This window comes from Ptychodera flava, unplaced genomic scaffold (genome assembly GCF_041260155.1).
Source record: "Ptychodera flava strain L36383 unplaced genomic scaffold, AS_Pfla_20210202 Scaffold_36__1_contigs__length_1797346_pilon, whole genome shotgun sequence".
In the NCBI taxonomy this organism is placed as follows: Eukaryota; Metazoa; Hemichordata; class Enteropneusta; family Ptychoderidae; genus Ptychodera; species Ptychodera flava.
The window spans coordinates 830,901-855,795 of NW_027248358.1; the positions used below are offsets into that span (position 1 = coordinate 830,901).

General features: G+C 39.1%; 1 protein-coding gene across 1 annotated transcript in view; it reads right to left on the minus strand.

The window, feature by feature from the left end:
• LOC139127769 (26S proteasome non-ATPase regulatory subunit 10-like) overlaps positions 1-24,895 on the minus strand; it is a 534,262-nt gene that overhangs the window by 29,850 nt on the left and 479,517 nt on the right. Inside the window, exon 9 of the mRNA XM_070693649.1 lies at positions 13,514-13,612. Coding sequence (XP_070549750.1) covers positions 13,514-13,612 — 99 coding nt within the window. The remainder of the gene's footprint in view (positions 1-13,513; positions 13,613-24,895) is intronic.

The following is a 24,895-nucleotide window of genomic DNA, read 5'->3' on the forward strand; positions in this document are numbered from 1 at the left end:
AAAAAGTGTTCTAAGGTACACTTTGGAATATCAAATTGTTGGGCACCGCCATGAGATCCAAAGGTTTTTGTTGGTGTCCTACCTCCACTGGTTGAGCATGCAACACGCAGTGCCATTATGTCTGCCCTATTGCGCATTCTTAGCTTCTCCATTTCTGCTACTGACAGTTTACAGACCAAATCTGGGGTCACCTGTTCAATCTCAAAGTTGTTGCTGAGGTGCCCAATCTGCAGGCGCACAAGAATATCTTTCATGGAAGAGCCCATGATGGTTCAAACTAGCACATACACTGATCGTTTGTATGGGGTTTACTGAGCATGCCAATACTATTGCATCATGGGTATACAAGTAATTACCATTATATAACCAACATATCAAATGCCCAGGACAATATATTAAATTCCCAGCACAACATATCAAATGCCCTGCACAAAATATTGAATGCCCAGCACAACATATCAAATGCCCAGCACAACATACGGAATGCCCAGCACAACATATCGATTACCCAGCACAGCATATCAAATGCCCAGCACAACATATCAAATGCCCAGCACAACATATTGAATGCCCAGCACAACATATCAAATGCCCAGCACAACATACCGAATGCCCATCACAACATATTGAATGCCCAGCACAATATATTGACTGCCCAGCACAACATATCTAATGCCAAGCACAATATATTGAATGCCCGGCACAATATATCAAATGCCCAGCACAACCTATTGAATGCCCAGCACGAAATATCAAATGCCCAGCACAATATATTAAATGCCCAGCACAACATATCAAATGCCCAGCACAACATATTGAATGCCCAGCACAACATATCAAATGCCCAGCACAACATATCGAATGCCCAGCACAACATACCGAATGCCCATCACAACATATTGAATGCCCAGCACAATATATTGAATGCCCAGCACAACATATCTAATGCCCAGCACAACATGATATTAGATCATATAAGGCAGGCATGGTTGTCCATAGTTTCACATTTCAACTCTATTTTTGCATCTCTCTCAGCAACATTCCCAAATCCTCTCTCCTTGCATCTCAATGCATTGAGAAGCAACAGTGTCATCATTGACGCTATTTTTATAAACATAATGGCGATATGGAACTGCAGCAGCACCCTGACTATTCACTGGCACCAATAGCAATTGTCTGTCTTCAGCCTAACATTGACATCCGTTTTAAAACCCGTCATTACGGACAGTCCGTCTGTGTCCATCGCCAACGCCATCACTTTGTCAGGCATTACATTGCAGGCATCCAGAGCAGCACATAGTTTCTTATATATACGGCTTCCGCTGTACCGTGTCCACTTGCAAGCAGAAAATTTCAAAAAAAAAAAAGTCCGCGGTTGAAAGTCTGTGGATGATTCGTGTATGTGCTCACTGTTACGTTTCTTAGACACAGATATATCAGGACTTTCATCTATCAGGACTGATACGTAAGCTTATAACGGCTTGTACGGACATTACCAACAGCATTTTCAATAATCAAATCACAAATTGCCGAATGTGCCGAAGTTTAAATAGCTGATCTTATCCTCATTTCAGACAACGCTTTTTGATGGTTAACATACGAAACATGAAGAGCCAGTGTCGTTGTACAAAGTTTCGTACCCCTTTGGAACAGAGATCATTATTCTTCTTACCTTCAATACAATGTTGGCACTTCAAACTGTCGTCTTCCTCAGAATAACCTGGCCAAGAAAGCAATCCTTCAACCACCTTTGTTGAAATTCTCCTGTTCGAGTTTCGACAGATTCGAAGAAATGGTTCTGTGTCAATCCCCTCATCAATTTTAGAAGAGCTACCGACGTCATGTGGCTGCGTATCAACGCCGCCAAGGTCTAGACGTTCATCATCGATTAGGTCAATGCTTGCAAAATTTCCAAAGGCATCTGATTTACTGATTTCAGCCATTTCGTCATCTTCCGTTGCTGTTTCACCTTTACGACCAGATATCGGTTTGCAACACGACATAATCCGTGAAATTTGAACAAACTTTCGTCAACAAATTTGTTGAATTGGGCTAGTCTGCAGGAGTACAATAGTATGTGGAGTAAAGCTTTCAGTTTGAAAGCTCGTGAAGATCTTGATCAACAACTGAATCTGTCAATATGCTATAAAGTAAATACTAAGCCAATCACGTTTTAGATTGTACCATGTCAATCAGCGTACACAGAGAAAAACGGCTACACCAGGGAATCACAAAGGGGAATTTAAGTCTCGACGTTCATTAAACGCTGTTCATCAACTCGTCAGTCATTTCAGTGCGCGTACCGTCAGAACATCTTCATTTGCGATATTACAGTGTTTACATTGTGACTTGCCTGTTATTTGCGTGCGAGATCATGTCGTCACAATTTCACACCTTTAAGAGGGTCAATCAGTCGCCACGATACTTTTATTATTTTTATATTTTTTTGCAAACGCCAGCGACGATGCTCTTCAATGACGCAAAGCCGCGTTTAGATCCGACACTGTATATATTACACATACTACCTGAAGATGCTACGCTTCAATGGTGTGGTCTAGAATTAAGCGACACTAACATGCCGTCTGCAGTATTGTGAACATTGGCTGTAATAACTCTCCAGCTTTGTTTCAATAATCCGACATATCGAAGCATATCTAGCAGAAATAAACTGAAGAGTATTGATCTGCATTTTGCCTCGCGGAGTCCTATGTCCACTGTTTTTGATATCGAAACTTCTCTCTCTTGGCACAGCAATCTTGCAATACATGTTGCTATTGACAATCACAATGGCAGAGATTATAACTACGGCGGCGCTGTACCGAACAATAGGAAGGTCATTTTACCGTAGTATTGATGCGGTATATAGTGTTTATTATACGATATAACACAATGACTGCGTCGATATGCAAGTTTGGGGAGGATCTAAATTAGGCCACACTGCCGATTGTATTTTGTTGAAAAAACATGAGTTTTAGAGCATGTACAATACTCATTCGAATCTCTACAGTTTCTGAAAGGCAGTATATATTCACATCATTTGATTTCAAATTTAATGAGATATCTAAGTCAATTAGGGAGCATTTGTTATTTACGGGGAGGCGGGCTGGTGGAATTTGAGCGACAAATGAAACGTAAAAAGTGACCCCCGCTCCAAATCAAATTTCTAAAATTTGACCCCCCCTCGATTCATCAATTGTAAAATGTGACCCCCCCCCCCCCATGAAAAAAAAAATCATCAGATTTGATTCATTAACCCTTCGCACCCTGTGGCCCCGGGCTGAAAAAGTTTCCTCACATACTAGAGAATCAAAATTTTTGGTGAAATGCCAAAATAAATTTTTTTGCACACATGAACTTGTACTCGCTCTAGTCCAATCAAGTACACCAATTTCGATAATCAAAAGTACATAAATACACAGATTTTCCTAGTTTTATATTGGAAAAAATATTCATAGTTTCCATATAGACAAGATAGTGAATCAACATTTCGGTGACATTCCAAAATCAAATTTCTTGCACAAACATCCACTTGTTACCACCCTAGTCTAATCAAGTAAATTAATATCAATAATCAAGCTTACATAAATACACAGATTTAACTAGTTTTATATTGGAAAAAAATTATTCATAGTTTCCTCTGACAAGATAGTGAATTAACAATTCTCTGAAATTCCAAAATCAAATTTCTTGCTCACACATGCACTGGTAACTACCCCAGTCTTATAAAGTACATTTATATCAATAATCAAGAGTCTATAAATAGACAGATTTAGCCAGTTTTGTATTTAAAAGAAATTATTTATAGCTTCTCATAGATTATGTATGGAGGACCTGTGTATTTTCTATTTTGCCTGGGAGTTCTTGTGTGTTATCACTGTATACCTAGGGAGTCCAAGACGGGAACTTTCCAGAGAGTGTTTTCCGTTGCATGCTGCACTGGCACTGGAAGGTTTGAGTGTCAGCGTGTGTTTTTAAGTCAGATATTTCTCTATTTTGAGTCTTACTCAAGTCAGCAGATATGTAAAGAAACCGGTGAGTGGCAGAGATCGAATTTTATGCGGATCGGACTGTTTATTTAAACCCTACGCCATCCTCTACTTTAGTCGATGGAACGAACATTGCTCACACAAGTGAAAGCCGTGCTGTATATTTGCATTAAAATGTGTCATTTTGGTTAATTACACCCCACGAGAGTGAGCCCTCTAGTGACAGCCTTTATGTTAAGGTTTGCAATTCTGCCTGTTGCCGTTGAGCAATGCACTTGTCTCAATGTGCATCCAGGTTTTTCGTGCTGTATATTTGCAATATACGCACTGCACGCTAAGATGATAATATCACCACAAGTTGAAAGCTGGTCTTTCTGCAGCAAATTGTGTGTTAACTGTGAACTTTATTCCGTTTATGAGTTCAGTCAGATGTCTGAGATTGTCATGAGAACATTATTTATGATCGTTCCACTGAACTTTTGTCGATGCGCGGAGTTAGCAGAGGAAGACTTCAGATTAGTTCGGCATGTCCCGACCGGAAGTGTAAACAAAGATCTAAGATGGCTGCTCCCGTGGTAGCTGAACTGGACGCTGCTTAGCAGTAAATTGCGTGTGTTGTCGCCGACTTTCATGTGCAGACATTACACGGACTTACAATTGTGCTCATCATCGAACATTAGTTAACGTCGCATGTGAACTATTTGTTTTTCCCAGCCGCATGGTCAAGTCTGAGGTACCTCTGCGGTAACGTTAAGTTTTCCATAGAAATTGTTAAGCATTTAGAAAGGGTTTGAACAGAGTTTTTGTTCTGAAAGTGTGTTCGACTCTGCCGTCGGAGGTCGATCAGTACGGTTACTGTTACCATGGAGTAATATTTATAGTTTTGAAGTACGGTTTTACTATTTTATATGTAGACCCCGATATTTGACACAATATAGTAATATACAGAAGTTGTTTGTTACATTATATGACTGTGTGTTGTTCCTCATTTAATGCCCCATGCTGTGTAGCCCTGCGTACAGGTGTGTGCACGTGTGTTCCCAGCATTGTATGGCCTCAACCACAGCCCTGCAATGGTCTTTGAACAGACTTGAGGTCTCTGCGGCCTGGATCTGGACTGCAATGAAGACTAAACTGTCTTTTTGGCCGAAATTCTGCTCTATTGGGGCAAAATCCTTTCCCTGCCTACCTTTACCTCCTAACCAATCCCAGAAAAGATGCGATTGACTTCTCCTAACGTCCAAAACCGCTCATTTTCTGAAACATAACATACTCGACAAGTTGTTTACCCATGGAGATCCCCATTTTGAATCTCGCTGCAGAGACCCCAGTTATCTCCACAGACCATTGCAGGGCTGTGGTGGAGGCCGTATACGCCAGGAACACACAGACCTGTACTCAGGGCTACATGCTCTGTTGCTGCTCTAGAGAGGTTAACGCCAGTCTCGGACTTGTTGGCCCTGCTAGAGAAATAAATTTGGCTGAGCTTCGGTCGGTTATTATTCTGCCGTCTCGAAACATCGGTTACACAAGCAACATTTCGGTGAAATTCCAAAGTCAATTTTGTTTTCCATAACTCAATACAAACCTTTGTAAAATTTGACCCCCCCTTCAATCATTGATTGTAAATTTTGACCCCCCCCCCTAAAAAGCGGTTTTGTAAAAGTCACCCCCCCCTGATTTCCACCAACCCCCCCCCTCCACGTAAATAACGAATGCTCCCTTAAAAGTCAGTGTCGTTTAATTCCACGTGTGCCGCTACGTTCACGCGCGTTTGTTTAACTGAAAGTAACCATACCTTCACTTAGAGCAAGTATGATATATGTTTTCAAGCTCGGCTCGATCAGGCTGGATCAAGCTTTACGCTGTTCTTGAGTGTTTGGTTATTTTGCATTGTATATAATTAGTCTTTACGTACTGGTTTGAGCGTTGGCAATGTAATCTGCTTGCTCCCTGATCACGGCCATGGCCGACAACGGTACGATCAATAAGTTAATTAGCTGCAGAAAGGAGCCCGACCTACTTTACTGCAGATAGCTATAGGTTTACTTACTATCGACTGTTAGTGGGACACAGACGGTGGGCTACCTTCTTAATCCTGGTTGCTGCGCTGGCCGTCAGAACTCAGTGTTTCCCAAAAAATTGCACTGTTCGCTGAATGTAAATTTGCATGGTGCAGCAAGGCGGTAATGTAATTCCGGCTGACTTAAATTATCATATATTTATAGAAAGGGCATGCATGACAACATTAACATATATCGAAGGAGAGTCGCCCAGTAGAGTGACGGAAGAATACCGTTTGCCGGCACTTGGACGGTTTACGTTCAATCGAATCCCACTTCATATCGTCGTGAACTCCGAGTTCCAGCATACAAGGCGAGGCCCGATATTGACTGACTACATAAACAATGCGTGTAGTTCACTTCCCTGACAGTACAATAGATGAGCTGCGTTATCAAAAATTGACATGTAAAAATATGATGTCCGAAAAGTTTTTCTATTCAACCGATTCATCGCCTTTGTTATCACCAAGGCATTCTCGTTTTGTTGGAAAGACTATGATATCAATATCTCCCCCAACTTGAAGAGTATGGCCGTGCTTCCAATGTTTTTTTTAACATTTGGCAAAACATCGTCCACTGTATACGCACTTTGACCCACAGACCAACATACACTACACAAATAAATTAGATTGATTCACTAGCACAACCAGACAAAGCACTTTATTTTAGAAAATAAGTCACCACCTTTCCTGACAACCCCGCTTTCGTTCTCTGTTCCCAGTCTGTGTGATCGCCGGTTTTGCCTCGGCCGTACTGACACATAGGTTTCTGTTTCCAACCATTTTTGACCGTTTTGCAAAATATATCGCCAACTATTCCTTTTAGCTCACGGGACAGGTCTGTCTACCTCGGCAATGATGTGGTTTAGCGGCCTGGACATGATATTGGTCAAATTAGGAAGGAATATTGATGATGAAAAAAATGTTGCCTAATTCACACAGAAAAGAGTCATTTTTTCAATCGACAATATAAAAAAAGTGTATTCTCCTAATGACGTGGCAAGGGTAAGTTCTTTCAGCTGTCGTTCTTGTAGAAGTATCGCTGTCACACCAAGCCGTACAAAAGATAAGCTACGCCATCACGTACACTAGTTACTATATTTTTGTAGTGTAATTGACCCCATTTTCATTGCTAATGTTTCAGAATTAAAACCTTTGCGCGTCCCTGAACGATGAACAGATGTTTGAAACAGGCAAAAAAAAACCGTTTCCAACAGAGGCTAAATGGTCGGCGGCTGATTTTGGAGTAAAATCTTCTTCATGTTGAAAAACTATGTGTTTTTGTATGGATAGTTAAGTGGTCGACATACTTACAAAACAAGACGTGCCCGTTTTAGACCTCCTTGGTTAGGTTGTAGCTCGTATACGGCGATTTTCACGGAGTAGCAAGCTTTGTAAATAAATCAACATTCAAATATTTTAAACTTAAAACTTGATAGTATAATGATCATTCAGTCATCACTAATAACGCCCGCTTTCATGCTAAAAGCTCTGACATCAAGTCGTATGAAGACAGCGTAATTTTTACAATGAGCACGGTCACATACAGTGGACGCGCGCGTCGCGTCGTAGAGTTCGCGTTCTATTGTTTGCAGCTATGATGACGTAGCAGGTGACTCGATCACCCTTAAGTCACATGCTGTTTTAAAAAGCCATCGGAATAACTTGAAACAAATGAGAACGCACATTCAACACGGCAACAAACATGAGATGAGCGAGAAAATACGGCTGTGACAAAGAATCGGTCAAACTAACTCAAGAAATACCACCACTACTGATTTTTTTTTCCAACCGTAAAATTTCTGCCATCTTGTATGTTTCCAAATGTCCACATACGAACAAATATCTGAAGTTTTTCAAAATATAACTCTAAAAGCCAACACTGACTGTCAGAATGTCCGAAATATCGTCGAATTCATATTATCGTACCATATTCAAGCGATGAATACGATGAAGTCACAATATTGGATAATTTGTATTTTTATCATTGACAGTTGCCCAGACCTCCGTTTTACTTATACCGATTGCATTTTTACCATTTTTAAGAAGCTTCTCCGAAGTACGAACTTGTGAAAATTATATGCTCCACAGACTGGTGTGAAGATGAGTCACAAAATATGTTTGATGTGGGCTACCGGTGGCGAGCTGCCGTAGATCAGAAAAATGGTTTGATATTTGATAAACGTTTTGGCAGTATTTATCACCAACAACATAACACAAATCTTGCTAAAATTAAAATAAGTTACATTAGAAACGATTACTAAATGAAATTTTAACCCATAAAATTGTCCTAGAAAATTTAGGTAAAATTTGAATCGTCATTGAAAACAAAGCTTCCGATGTGGGACCGATATCACTGCAAATATTCTTTCCTCTGATGTCATTCGATTTGTACTGAAACTATTAAAGAAATGGAAAAAATCACTGACCAAACCCGAAAGAGTTTGAACCATATGCTAATGGATATTCTTATCAAATTTGCAATAAATGATACCAGATCATGTTAATGTGAATTTTGAATCAATGCTAGTTGACATAAGCCAATGATAAAATGATTTCCCGGCACAGTGGTTGATTTGGAGGAATAAACGACGTCAAAGATAACTAACAGTTCGGACCTTTATCAGAGGGGACGCGGCGATTATCATGTCATCCAGTTGTGAAAGTCACGATTGGTAAAACGATTCGAATGATTGTAACCACTGTAAGCTTACGTGAATAATTGTATCGTAAAGTGTTTTTATCGTCAAAAGCTGGGTTAATGTTTCAATGCAGAACTTTAAGTAACAGATCAAAATGAATTTGTAAAACCTTTCTTGTGCAAAATAGGAGGAAAGAATGAATTGAAATTATATTACCATGCCCTGCCCGTCGCATTTTTATTGGTCGACCTGACCCACGTGACTGCCCACAAATACACAGTAATGGTTTGTTTTCATGCCGGCGAATATGAATAGTATCGTAAACATATTAACTTTACGGCTAAAACGAAAACTACGATTTGTACAAAGATCATAATCAACCACAAAATAAAATGGAGCACTTGTGAGCCAAGTTTAGACGCTTTTTTTCAAAATATCTCCGGAATTCAAAATCTTTGCAGCACGCAGCACTCACTGACAGGTTCTGGGGCCCCGTTATCGTTCGCACGGGAAATAGACGTTTTTTTGCGGTTTGTTGATAATATAATTGAAATAACAGACTACGAGTGACTATTAACGTTTATTTATGGGCGCAGGCGCGAGGAAAGCCAAATTAACGGGCTTCGCAAGCCTCGCCCGTAATTTTTGGCTTTCCACTCGCCCTTGCCCATAAATAAACGTTAGTGGTCAGCGCGTCGTCCGTTATTTCTATAGTATAGAATCAATTGGAACACATTGTTAAACATAGTGTCATTCACAGCCAGGCTAGTAAGCAACAAAGACTCACCGATGCAATATGCTGTCAAATGTTTCAGTCATGCGATATTTGAACGATATGGGAATACAGAAATTTAAAGAAAAAGCGAGCATATCTTATGAGAATTAACATATCACACAACATAGTAATAGTAACACGTTTACGCTAATTTGACAAAGCAGATCTCTCATATTTACGAAACTAGAGTTCCCCCTCCGGCATATTACCCAATTATTGCTAAATGTTCTAACAACATTCAGTAATAATAATTTTGCAATGTGTCAGTATAAAAATTATCTCCGAAAATGCAGTGCTAGTAAGCGATTTGAGAGAGACATTATGTGACTCTCCCCTGTTTATGTTCGCTTATTTTGAATGCTTTTACCTACATGATTTTTTGTGAAAACAATTTCAGAAAAAACATTAAGTTCACGGGCTTCAAAATAAGATAACATCAGCAAAGCAAAGATTACATTCTATTTCACAAATTATCTGAGTTTTATAGAGCGATGGAAGTTCAGACAAATAAATAATGTCTTCCACGAACTAACATAAAAGTCAATGGAATGGTGATAGAATAGAGTCATGGTTTTCATTCATTTAGCAATGTAAAATATTAGTTTAACATCTTGGCTATAGAAGGTGAGATTTGGACACGTGGGGACATGTGCATGTGGCTCCGGGTACCAGCGTTAAGGTAACAAAATATTGTTTTAGGCGGGTAATCCTGATGTCATTGCTAAACAGCCTCTAAACTAGATGCATTGTTCACCACATCATGTGTCGCTGATTAAACTTAGAGAATAAAGCCCAATTGTACACTCAGTAAAATGATGCACGATATGAAAAACAAACAAACAAACAGATTAGCTTCTTCTGCTAAGCGATTTGACGTAAATGATTACAAAGGCATTTCATAATTTTGCCCATTTTGTGAGTGGATATGGTTTTTATGGCGGTACGGGATATCTCTTGGGCCGGTTGAGCTGCTCAATGTACAAATCTGTCGCACTTCTTTAAAAACAGACATATCAAGATTGAAAGGTAGCTGGTTGTTAAAAATAGGATAGTGTCAATGTACGTTTAATTCAGTTCACTCATGATTAGTGATGTCTCAGTTTATTATTTTTATAATATAGATTAATGCACCACGGCGTTAATTTCCGATTAATTCAACGATTTCAAACCGTAATTATTTTTTCTTGGCGAACTGAGAGGGTTTTTAGTAGTTCTGTAGAAGAAGCGATCGGAGATAGCAAAGTATCTTGGCAATGGCAGGACGTCTACGCTATCGTTTAGCTGCAATAATTGAACAGTTGCAGCACGCGCCTGGGCCCCAGGTAAGCCTAATTCGGAACGTAATAACGTCAGTTGCAGCGGCATCGTGGATTGACTGTGCCTTTGTCATTGCTTTTGAAGTACACCTGTTATTGCTACAACAATCGCGAGCTTCATGAAACGTTGTTTCTTAGTGTATTGGTCCAGCAATTATATTCAGTTACGCATAATCTGTTGTTTGCATGTCAACATTGGACTGTTTACAACCTCCTGTGCGCACTAATCGTGACCGTAATTTACAAAAATACCGTCAATGACGCTGTACCTTCTCTAATGTGTGGCCAGGTCAGGTAATTGGTTGTTGGCATGGAGTTGTTGGTAAATAGTTGATGATGTAGGGGCATGAGGTGGGATATGGACCCAAAGAACCCAAAAGATGATTAAATACATCAATCAAAAAAAATTCTAAGCTACAGTATAAACTGCCTAAAGATAGTTCAATGTGGAAAAAAGTTAAATAATTCAGAAATAAGAATTAACAGTCCAAAATAGTAATGACGCACTTCCCTACTGACCTGAGTGCATGTGATATACACAACCTGGCATCTGTAAATTAAATGTATACCAAGTGATCATTTTAAGTCACTTTTAACTGTTTTTAATGATTTTCCAAAGAGTCCTGTGGAAATGATGAAAACGCTTATCTGGTCTTGTGTTTGTAAAACCTCATGGCTGATAATTGTCATAGTATTGAAAAAAATTGAAAGTGAAGAAATTACTGTTTTTAATAGGCATATTTTCCTTGAAATACATGACCGTGTAAAGAATTTATGCTAAAAATGTTTAAGAGTAAATTTCTTTTCAAAAAAATAATTTATCTGTGACCAAAGGATTTTTATTCTTTGAGTTTACAAATTCACACATTGCAATTTGTTCAATCATCTTGTGCAGTGCAAAATTTATAAAATGACTGAAAAACAAAAAAAATTGGCAGAATTACTGTCTTTGTGATGTAAAATTATGGGTTGACATCACGATAATTGTTAATCTGTTCGAAGTATTACTATACTTTAATTAAAAAAAGAAAAGTTCATGCAGAAACGGTAACATATATTGTCAGCAATGTAGTGTTAATTTTGACTTTACATCAAATATGCCTTTGCCGGATACCAAATATATAGGGCGAAATATTAAAATCAGCCATGTTCAGCAAAATCCACACAACAGCATTGATCCTTTTCTAATTTGATTTGATTTGCTTATGTTATCCTTGTATGACAGTCAGTACAATATGGAACTTGAACACAACACAGTAAGTATAAGAATAGTATGCTGTAAATGAAATGGTGTGGCTGCATCCACATGCAGCAATAGAAGTGCCTTTGTCTCTCACCCCTCATTTCCAACCTGTCCCATCCCTGAAAAAATAGTTTGGTCTTATATTTATAATGTTAATAATTTCTGTATTTGTTAAAATGTGCACATCTCAAAAACTTTTGATCATAAACATTTTCATTGTTTTTTATAGCTGACCAGTCAGTTAACCTGTTTATTTTGAATATTTGCGCATTTTTCCTCAGTATTTGACATTTTCAGAATACCTTCAATCTGTCATTTTCTAAATGTTTAAATGCTCCTTTGTGTGGTCAAGCTTTCCACAAGCATCAAATGTGGTACTTCATATAGGAAGGTCTGCCTCTAGAGGGCGGGCATCATGAAGAGTATTTGTTAGTTATTTCCTCCACAAAAACTTGTGATTGTACTGTAAACAATGAACATGGCCGACGTCCGATTTTCCTTTCTAAAACTTTCACTCATTTTCGTTCATATGACTCTGAAACTCCAGGAAACGATTGGAAGACAGAGTTATCTTGGAATATTGAGGTACTCGCCAATATTTTGCAAAATTAAATGAGAAAAATGCAAGGAAAATGCCGACAGGCTTACACAATGACCGTTTTCAGACTCAGAGGCATATGATCATCTGCAGTTTATGCAACAGGCCCATATCACGTGAGGCCATGAGGGGATATCCACGCAACTCAGTACCAAACACTAGCGCACACAGAGTGAGCAAACACAAAGTGAGTACCCCTAACGTCAGCTCAGTAGTCTGTAATAGATCGTAGTCAACTAAGAAACCTTGGAGAAAGGCTTAACACTGTGGCTATGCCGCTAAGTCCCTTTTGATTTTTGTCACAGCTCAAAATCGTTCTCCTACACCTCAACCTGAGCCATAAACACCCCCACCAGTTTATGATATGACCCATCACAATAGCATGACGTCAACGGATCTTGACAGACGGAAGTCTTGACAGACGGAATAAGTTGACACCAGCAGACTGGTTTTCAACTCTAATACCTTCTCTGTCTATAAATAGACACGAGAAGGTAAAAAACATAAACATTCGATCCCGCTCGTGAATATCAAAGGTGAATGGTATTAACTTGATCCCGGGTATCAAGTCCCTGGCCAACCCATCGTGTTTACCAATTTGAACAAATACATTGCTAAAATCATACTTATCACTATTTATGAGTTTCGTTGTATAATCAATACTCGGTTTTTGCAAACCCGTTATAGTTTCATCTACACAAGTACGCCCACAAAATCACGGGAATGAGCAAAGAGGTCCGTCCCGGTGGGTTGCGATGGAGACAGGGTGTCTTGGTTTCAGAGCGGGTTTCTTGTTGCTAAATTTAATAATTTTAATGATTAAAGTTTCAGCTGAAGCCTAATAGTGTCACATTGTACTATTTCATGGGAATAGATACCGTATTCACTTACATGGTTCTGTATGTCTACGGAAGCTTTGTATTCCAGCAGTAATTTGGTCGTCTTCTCTTCACCCTCCTTTGCTGCATAGTGCAATGGTGTATTACCATTCTGTAGAAAAGTGAATAATATATAGTGTAATTATGAAGGGAAATAATTGACAAGGACACGAGCTTGGCAGTCAGTAGGGAATAGCCTGTAATGCTTTAATGAAGGTAACTGGAAAGTCTTGCAGGCCTTAAAGGAGAATAATAAACACAGTAGAAAAGCTAACGTACAAAGTAGAGAAGTCTCGCAAATACAGAACTGTGCATTTTTATGTGACATGCAGAAGACATGACCTTGTTATACTGTAAACCAATAGATGCATTGGTCTAACTTGGTTGTTGAACTAATAATTAACACAAACATAATGCAACCGCGTCTTAACTAAGGGAGGGGTGGCGGCAGGATGTGGAAGAAACGGAGATAACTTCCACGACCTCTGGCCTGAAATGTAAGTTGGGTACAAATAAACATGACCAGTAGAGGGCGGTGTCTCCCACACTGTCAGTGTAGATAATTATGCAACATTATTCCAGTACTTGCCTTTCGCAATGTTGCCTAAATTATACAGCAGGATATACTTAAGCAATGATGTATCCCCTCCCGGGCCTTCATGGACGAAACCAAATATTGCACAATATAATGTACGAGGCAAAGGGAAGTACACTATGAATTACAAAGTTTGCTCGGGTCCATGGGCCGGGAGGGGATACATCATTTTTATTATTTTTTTAGTTTTGACAATGCCAGTGAATTTGTAGATGAAGAAAACGAATTTAAACAAAACATTAACTGATATTGAAGCCCGTGAACATCATCCGGCATGATCGGCCCTGAATGTGTATACATTATACATTTACACACACTCTAAACTACACTGAACACGCACGTCTGGCACGAAAAAATGATCAGTACACTCATGGTTTCATTGGGAATACAAAAACTATGTAATTTGGAAGGAAACGAAAAGTAATATCTCTGCCGTCCATATCGAACTGAATCGTCACCTTCCAATATCATGTCATTCAAAAAGCTAAAACATGTTATATGCCAGTCATCAGGAAAACTGAGTGTCCATGCATCGACACCAATGCCTTGTGCAGCGAGCTGTCAGGTATCAGCTGATCAGCATTGTGTCGCTAGTAGTAACACTACAACATGCAGTTACTAACAATATCAACAGAGTTCCACACTTTCATTTGAATGTTTAAATTTCATCAATAATTGCGTCTGTAAATTTAATTTCCGATGGCTTCTTGACGATAGCTATTGTATTTTGGCGACCGGGGAACGATGTAAACAGGTGTTTGGAGGGTACATTTGACAAACATGCTGGCGAGGCTTCGTCGGGAACTAGTCGAAACCAATCATGAAAGTTGTCGCCGACTTACCGATGCATCAGAAAAATAGGTAGCCCGGCAAGACGTTAGATCAACGGAGATTCCACGGTTGTTATGATTGTTGGTTGTAGTTGCACTTAGACCGATATTTTATTAGCTCCGGAATCCTTTCTGTAGATGCTATCTGACAATGTTAATGACATCAACTACCGTTGTTGGTCCGTGGATGGCTGGTTTGAGTAGCTTTTAACGATTGCCTAGTTTACATGGTCAATTTTGTAACATACATACCATCGTATTTCTCTTTCCCGGGTTGATAGCTCTGCTGGTGGACAGAATTGTCCCGAGGCTATCTTCCGCCCGGTGTAAAGCGTTGTATTCATTGCTTAGCTTCGATATAGTTTGTGTGAGATGTATGATAGCGTGTGTGCTAGCGTGAGTGCTTCACGAACTCTACGGCGAGTGGAGAGGGCGCAGTCAGAATTGTAACATCATTAGCTCGGTTATTGAACCAATCTTTTTGAGATTGGGGATTTAGTCGAGCGGTTTGTCTGTTGTCCTCTGCGCTAGGTGATTGGGTGCCGTGCATTGTGGGTTCGAGTCCCGGTTGATACCATCGTATACATAATATGCCGTGTGTCAAACCCAGCATCATCTAGGAGTTTGCAAGCGTACTGAGTTCTGCTTCACTTACTTTATACTGCACCGTTGACACTGCAGCGCATCGGGCGGGACTGCTGAGCGACAGCTAGACAGAGGAGACGACAGGTGCATTCGGGAGGACTCACCAATTTTGATAAATCGTAAAGAAATGCATTTTTATCGATATTTTGCACCGTTATCAATATTTCGTTGTATGTTTTACATGGTTTACACCATAATTTCTCTCCCTTTTAAACGCTTACTTCTTTATTCGTTTACAAACAAAAACTTTGCATTGTTATGCTTGCTGTGGGGGCCCAATGCTGGATAATGGGATACATAATCAGTAATAATCAGGATGTGTGACGTCATGAAATTCAAAGCTATTATATAATAACAATACAAAGGCTTTATATCCTGGTGATTTGTCTGACATGGTAAATAGTTTAGACTCATAGTGCTTTCTTATTGTGATGTGACATGCACACGTGAAAAACAAATATTCTGTTCAATTTAAAACCAATAGGATCAGTGACAATTCGCGGCCAAAAGATTTTGTAGGAATAGGTAAATATCGACATATCAGTTTTTCAACAATAGCCTTATCTCTTACTTGATTTTAAAACTTTACTAAATGAAATGGATTTCAACATAAGGTGGGGTGAGGCCTTCAAAATTCTCTTCTGGTTGTAAATGTCTTCGCCGAAGGCGTTTCGATTGGTCACGGTTAATTGAAAATAAAAAGAGCGTAGACAGCAGCTGTCAGATGTTTGTGTCCGTCATTGCAAGCTAGCTGTTGTTCTCTTGCCAAGTGATTACCGTTGAGGGCGCTTGCTCCGAACTAAATTTATACCTTATTGATTGACGTGTAAATGTGACATCGCTTAGATCGCTGATAAGTAATATTTAGAGAGCGACTGCTCGGATCCCTCAGGTTTAAATAAATACAGTGTAACCCCTGCTTTGGCTTTCTCACTGAAACGTTTTCGGTTGCCCATGGGCATCGCCGCCCCTGATCCGAGTCTGACTTGAGAAACGTGAGAACAGTTCCCTACGTCCAATGGGCAGTTCCCTACGTCCAATGGGCAGCGTTAATTTAGGAAGGAGTCGTGGTTGGACCTAAGTTCGAGCTGGGACTTAACGTTCGCAGTGCGTGTGAACGCATCGAAAAAATACCGACGTCGTAAAATCGCCCCGATGTGGAGAGTTTTGGGCATATTTCGTTGTAACCTATTGCCTTTGTTCTGAGGTCGTTGATTTTAACCATGACAAATATGTCCTACTAGTACGCGGCCGAACGTGGTAATAATTGGTCCAAAGAAAATGTAGCGCTTTTGCTTGCTGTATGGCGAGAAGAGAGCATCCAGAAATTGATGAACGTCGCTTCCAGAGAAGATGCAGTTTATTGAACAGTAGCAGACGAAACATACAGCAGCCAAGCCCCTGGGGGTACTCCCATAGAAAAGGAGTACGGGCATGCCCCCGAATGGTCCACTTTTTCACTAAAAACCCCTAAACATGCATTGATTTTTCATTGTTAAAACCTTAAACAGATAACAAAGAAAAGGTCCCGTTCATTAGAAAAACCTTCACATGCAGCAAAATAAAGATGATTATTTCAAGACATTGTCAAGGAAAATCCGTAACAATGAGTAGTAGTTTTGGAATATTCGTGGTAGATGTTTCCAAATCAGGCAGCACACCCCATACGACAAGAGAAAGAGTACACCCCCAGGCAGTCAAAGGATTTAAGAGAAGCCGTGTCTCTGAAAAATAAAAACCAGGAAGTCAACATTCGAAGGTATAATCGACCACAATAACAGAAGCGAACGAGGAAGGAAGACCATACTTTTCTCTGATGAATTTGTGAAATCCTGGGCGATCGACCGGCGATAAATCCATAAGCCATTTATGTTGTTGCCGTGATGCCTAACATAACTGTAGAGGGCGTTTAGGTCGGTGTCACTTTCAAAACAAAGCGTGTGGACGCACATGGTTTCCTCGGGCTAATGCCCTGTATTTGCAAAGCGTCAACACAGACCTTGCAACGCCCAAGAAACTCACATTGAGAACAAGAGTGCAGACACGCTCCTGTACTCGAATTCCGTACACTGTGCATGTCCACATAAGTACTTAACTTTAATTAACGATTGACTATCATTTAAGAATATTTAAATATATTTCTTACAAAGAAAAACTGTTTCGCACATTGCAAGTTTTAGAATTGTGAAATAGCAGAGCTTGTCATTTCTTACTGCAATAACTTTACATCAGTACACCATTTTTTCAGTTTCTTTTTGTCTCCGTATTATAGTTTTCTCATTGTTCTCAAGCTAATGGCGAACAAGTGTAACACCTTATGATCTAAATCGGGATTTTCTGATGTCATCGTTTCTAGATATGTTAAGGCAAAAAAAGTTATTTTTTTTAAAGATCATTTAAGGTGGTTGGAAAGGCTATTTTTGCACCAATTCTTTTCTCAGAGTTAATGTCAAGTTTCAAGTGTTAGAATCAAGATATTTAGTTCAAATTTTTAGGATAACTCCCTTAGTTAATATTTTCTCCAAAAATATAAAAATTGTATATTTGCAGCCATGATTTTGAAATATGACACCAGTAAATATTAAATTTTAATTTTTCATATATTTTTTACATTATTGAATTTAATAATAATTGGATAGTATGAATATTACCAAATTAGTTATAAATATGTTGACACTATTTATTGTAAGATTTGTACGGCAGGATTTGTAAATAAAATTTGTTTTTATGATTTTACATGGGTTTATATATCAAAAAATTATTAAAAATTCTTTCAAATTTCAAAATGTCCTTTTTCAAAAAGTACTTCAAATACAGGAAAATTGTGCCGTACGAATCTTATCTGTAACCTTGTTAATAGGCTGTAAAAATTCCATGTCCATATCTCATTTCAAAGTTGGATTAATTTGGTATACAATTATGTAGGAAAACTGTTATTCTGTCAAAAATGTTGAAAACAAGCCATATTTGCACCCCTCTTTTGAAGTCATAGAGCAGTTTTTTGGTTAATCTCACTTTTGACACCTCTTTGACACTCAAAGAATCGAAAAAATGCATTTGCAATAGCAGTCACTCACTCTGAATGCCAGCACCGCCTTGTCAAACTTTCCTGAAAAACAGCAAATAATGACTTACCCTTTTCAAACATTTTATTAAAAGCTAGGGGACCTCTACCATAGTTAATACACTAAAGACTCCCCAACTTCTTCTTATTTGGTCAGTTTTTCGGAAGTTTTAACAGACTATAACTCTGCAATGCCTTTGTGCCCAAATGTCTAGTTTTTTTATTCCACAGAGAATGTTGACTACTTTATATTTTAATAGTTTTGTTGAAATTTATAACTGACGCTCTAGCCTTTCCAACCACCTTAAGCGCTTACTGCTGTGATTGTTAATACTTTGGCATACGTGCTTTAGGAACTGAAGTGGTATTTAAAAATGAATCAAAATTTTTATTGACGAGGCGAATTGACCTCGGATATCTCAGGTTACTGCTATAGTTACAGAACCAAGAATGAGTAACTCAATGTATTGAATGAAAATATTTCAATTTCTCTTTCACAGTTGTGATGACCAAAGGTAACGAATTCTTGTCAAATTCTAGCAATTCCGCAGTGGACTCCGAAATCAGTGTTCTATTTATGTGTGGCAGCCGTCTCGAGAAGGGAAAAGCTACTTTTGGATTATAGGCTATCAAATTTAGTTATTGAATCTGTGGAAGGATTGAACGATCCTTGGTTGATGCCATTTACTTCTTCCTGTACATTGAATTTGTTATGCGTAACCTGTGAAAAACATCTCGTCATACCTTTCCTTCTATTACAGTACCAACTGCATAATCGACTTCTCGATAGCTGTACATACTGTGCTTAGAGTTTGTTGCTACTGCATCGGGACTTGTTCATTCGAAAGTTGCGATAGCAAGCTTTATCGGTGAGGGCGCCTTGCAACAAGAAGAATAAACTTTTGGAAATTGAAAGATACTTACGTTATGCTCAAAGAACGTATGAACTTAGTGTGAATTACGTGTCGTGGATTATACTTTGTATATGATGAATAAATAAAGCTTCCGTATATGCGTTTTCAACAGAAACATCTTTTCTTGACCTTTGGTTGATGAAGTTTTTAGCTGACTGAAATTGTGCTTTTTCGGAAGATTAATGTGAATAAACGTGAATTCATATCATTTCGACGGTTTCATTTATATGTACTTTGTTGCCAAGGACAGATAAACGTTCTATGGAAGATATTTATTATGATTCTAGGACGACGAAAATACATATGACAATAAAGATTATTCTACGTCGAATGCATGAACTGAAAGAAGGAAACACTTTTACATTAGCAAACAGCTATATCAGGGCATTATGTGTCAATCTGAATTTTGTCCATATGAAATAGAAAGTGGTATCAATAAATGTTACAAACTATTACCCGGGCATTGATAACAGTAAGTAACAGCTTTCTATGAATGTAGTTATCTTGATTCTTAAGCTGAGTCTATGGAAAATGTACTGAAATCTTCCAGGTCTCAAATACGCAACTAAGTGTCTTCACTTTTAGAGTAATTTTGAGAAATCGAAATGTGAGTGAATTCGAAAAAAAAACCCTAAAGCGTATACTTTGTTGAATTCATGGATTTGAGATGAAATGCTTCAAGTGCTATTCTGTGCAATAATCGGATTATTCTATTTTTAACATGAATATTAAACATAAATATATTTTTTGCCTTCCATGACCAGGGACAGATAAAAAATATACTTTCTGAATCTTTTTAACGAATTCCGCTGACGTCTGAAAACGTAAAGCAGACGTTTGCCTGTGCAATTTATGTGAATATACATAAATTAGGTTACTGAAAGGCCATAATAATTCTTTGATAAACACAACTTAAATAATAACAAATGGGAGCGAGGGCAAGAGCCCGAGGGCAGGCAAAAAATCGTGATCTTGCCCTAGCTCTCATGTGTTATTATTTTTATTACACCGAACAAACTTCTTCGAGTACAGTTCGCCTTTCTGCATGAGTCCGGACCTCAGCGTAAAATGTTGTCAGTGCCAAGTCTAGGGTTGCCGCTGAAAGTTTGCCGATCTCCTTGGTCGCGTATCCAAATTTGTTGCTTGCATAGTCGCTGAACACAGAAATTGCATTCCTTGTTGCCATTTTCGTTCGTTTGCTATTTACTTGCATCAAAATATCGTCTAACTGTGCCGGTGACAGCTCTGCATGACGTTTCGCAGCGATAGTAGCAAGTACAAGTGAACGACAATTTGTTATGCGCAGAAAGGATGCGCAGTAAGTAAAATGACGTCATCCATGTAATATCAAATGCAGAGGGCATCATCAAGTTTGCAGAGGGCATCATCACGTTCGCAGAGGGCATCATCACGTTCTTTTACATGTCACGTGAGTCGTGTTTAACCAATGGCAGTGCACGCTGAATGAGTGAGGTGTAATAATCATCTTTATAACACTGGTCGCAGAAACCTTGTAATTTAGACTACAAATTACATGTTTCCTATTTCTTTTAGTTTCGGCAATGCTACGTTCATCCCGTTTTAGACGTTTCTGGGGAAATAATTGTTCATTTGTCACACTAAATAATGCGGTGAAAATGTCATTCACTCCACAAGCTTCAAAATGAGTTCACAAAAGCAGACGACCACATCAGTGTTGTAAATGTCCAGCAAACTGCTCATTGACGTATTCCTACCTTTAAAAATTGAAAGTCATGCACTTCACAACTTCACCTTTTCAAAGTGTCTGACATTCGCTGAAATGCGATGTGAAGTATTATAATGTTCCACTTGTTGCGTACGTTACTTATTGCGTTGACAAGCCTTACTGCTTAAACTTTAATTTGAAGTTCTAAATTTTACAATGTCCAAAATTAAACATTTCTAAGTTGTATTATCAAACTTGAACACTTTTTCATATTTCAATACTTCTCTGTTTGAGCTTCAGAGTTTAACGTCATTTTTTGACATTGAAACTGAGCTTAGACGTCACTGCTTTCGATTCGTATTCAGTATCGGATGTGTTGCAAAGCCTGGACTACCTTATTTACTGGTGACAGATCAAAGCCGCGAGTCTCGGATTTGACAAAGGTGAAATCACCTTCTACTTCGTTCTGAGATTCCCTTCTATCTGTGCTGAAAAAAGACCTTTATCCCTTTGCAAAGAAGTGTCTTTGTTAAATTACCACAAATTATTGAATTCCTGCAAGATGGCACGAAGAAGATATCCTGAAAATGTACAAGTCCCGATGCTTGTATAATGCAGCGTACAATTAAGAATGGAGACGGGTAGATGAGCAGTTACCAACAATTGGGATGAACTACAGGACAATCCGATTTTTCATCCTCATAATATGACGGCGAATCTTAAGACTCCCCAATACTATATCCTGCAGAGATTGGTACACGTGTGCACAGTTCAGTCTAACTTCTTTTACGAATGGATCTCCAAACGAACTCAACGAACAATCACTGCGGTATTTTTATCATTTAGCGTAGTGGAATGCCCAGTTTGCGGGGACACACTCGATTCTCGGAGAACAAGATCGATCTTTTCAATTACAACTGACTTATATCAGTAAATAGGACATCTCTTTACCGTTACTCTGATGCGTCCTATTCACAAGAAAACGTACATTTGCAAGAGATGTAATGACAACGTATGAGGCTCTATGCTGGCAGAGCAAAACGGATGAACACTGTGATTAAATAAACTTAAAAGAATATTCGCCTTGCAGCGGCAGAATAATAATTACGTTCCTATTTGCCCTGCCAGTGAATAGCGAATAGATAATTCACAGTCAGCAATAAGATAAAACCTCTATGCACCCTTGGTACTCAAAGCGTTGCGCGGCGCAGGATTTCCATTGTAAATTTCTTGTCTTAGCCCGATTGTTTGAAGGATTTAGGACTGCAAAATCATAATTATTAATTAATTATACGGCTAACAATGCGTCAGCAAGGAAATCATAGACTTCTCGTATTCTGTCAGTAAAATTATGAACAATTTCTCTCCACTGCAAATATTTTCCATTGTGTCTCTTTGCTGCGTTTTCAACACATTGCTATATTTTCAGATCAAGTACTAATTTCCTCGGCTATAAGATTTGTCGATCGATTGTGATTGTAACAAATTTAATGTTTGTCTGAGTAGTGTCCATCCGTTTTATTAAGATAGTAGACCATTTCGGTGGTTCGTGCGGTGGTTCGGTGGTTGGATGACTCCGAAACAACTGCCAATCTCGATCACGCGCGTTCCGTAAGCCAGGGTAAACGATCTTATTAACAGCCATAAAATCAATAAAATAGATGCTAAGATGTGAATGGTTCCAAAAGTAATTTGTCAGAGAACAGATATCAAATTCTTCTTCAGTTATAGAGTAGGGGGGTTACGGGGCACCTGATTTAATGTCGTTTTGATGGGTAAGCCTAATTCACAAGCCATAATCCCCGTGCCGCGAGCCAAGGTTCACGATGCACGGACTAGCATGTTAAGCTAGAAATAGGTGCATCTTCACTCTAATATCATTCATTGATTCATTTTCATTGATAAATCAACATTCGGGCTTCAATGCCGCCTTCTAAATGCATGAACTGGTGAAGCGAATGTGTGTTTAGGAATTCTACATCAAGGGGCATATGCAGAATGGGACTCGAGAGAAATTATAGGGAGGGAGGGCTAGTATTTTTCAAAATCACATTGCCCGTAAAATTGTAACATTAAAAATTGATCAATCAAAATTCTGTACATTAGTTTTGTAGACCATATGATAAGGTTGCTATATTTCAAATATCTAGGTCTTAAGCTGCGAATATTAAGAAGATTTTAAAATATTGTTTTTGAGAATTTATGACCTTTGACCTGCCCTATCCCCCTCTGCAACTAATCTGTGGCTTATTCTATGTAAGAGTCGAGGATGGCTGGTGTCTATCGAACTGTGACTGGTATGGGACACCGACCTTCGACCCTCAAATCATCCTGTACCTCATTAATTATGCACATCTATAAATTATAGGCTAGCTAACACAGGTAGAGGTCTGAAGTTTAGTGGACGGAATTGATTATGTTAACTAAGATTTCTGCTAAAATATCAAACGACCAGGATGACATTGACCCAGCCAATATTGCTAAAGGTCTGATTTTTAGTGGACAGCCATCATGGGACGAAAGTGTACAGCAAAAATATCAAGTAACCAGGATGACCTTTGACCTGAATTTAACTTATTTGCCAGTATATTAGTGCAACAGCCTTCACAATTGGTTGGATGAGGCGTCACATTATGAATTAGTAAATATTTGTCAAATAAAATATTATTGATGTTGACTATAGCACGTACAGGGACGGCATAACAATTTGGGAGAGTCACTTTTTTCAGCATCATTTAAAAAAATCGACCTTCCTCCCTATATTTTTTTTCCAGTCCCTTACCGGCCAGCACATGTTGAATTGCGTGAACACACATATCGCAGGTCACCACTTTATGCACATACAAGGTGTCTATTAAATGTGATTTAACAGTGAAGATGAATCGATAAAGTGAATTAGAGTGAAAATGCACCTATCCTAGATAACACGCTAATCCGTGCATCATGAACTTTGACTCGCGGCACGCGATCGTGGCTCGCGGCACGCGGCCCGTGAATTAGGCTTACCCCGTTTTGATGGCGAGAGAACGCAAGACAAGGCCTCAATCTGATTAAAATCAGATGTAGAGTACAGCGACGTCTTCCTGTACTTGCGCGGTATTCTCTTGCTGTCGCCTCTCACTACATCTGACCAACTCCCATAGAAGGTCGCGTTCAAATCTCGCGCTCTGAAGCAGCCAATCAGATTGCACGTTACGCGATCGCGAGGTCCAGTGCGTCGATGCAATGTCGTGTTCCCTTCTTGCTTTTATCGCTGTAAACATCCGATCGTTGTTCAAAATCTACAGCGAGAAGTACACAACACGACGCACTTTCAAATTCCAGTCTAGAAATTTTTGGCCGCTCAGCTGTCTTGTACACATTGTACTGGAGTGTATAAGTATTAAACAGTAGAGCTGAGCAGCCAAAGTCGTTCACTGGGCGCTGCTCACTGTATGCACTGCGTACGATGCTGTGTGTTCCCGGCGTATCTACGGCCTGCTCCCACCATGTACCACAGCCCTGCTGATAGGCGGAATATACACAGCGACCACAGTCCCGATTTGGACCGCGCACGAAAAACTACCTTTTCTAACTACTTTCGGCCGAAAGCAGCTCAATTCCGATGTATGCCTACCCGAGTCACTCAATCGCTCACTCACAGACTGCAACAAAATTGAA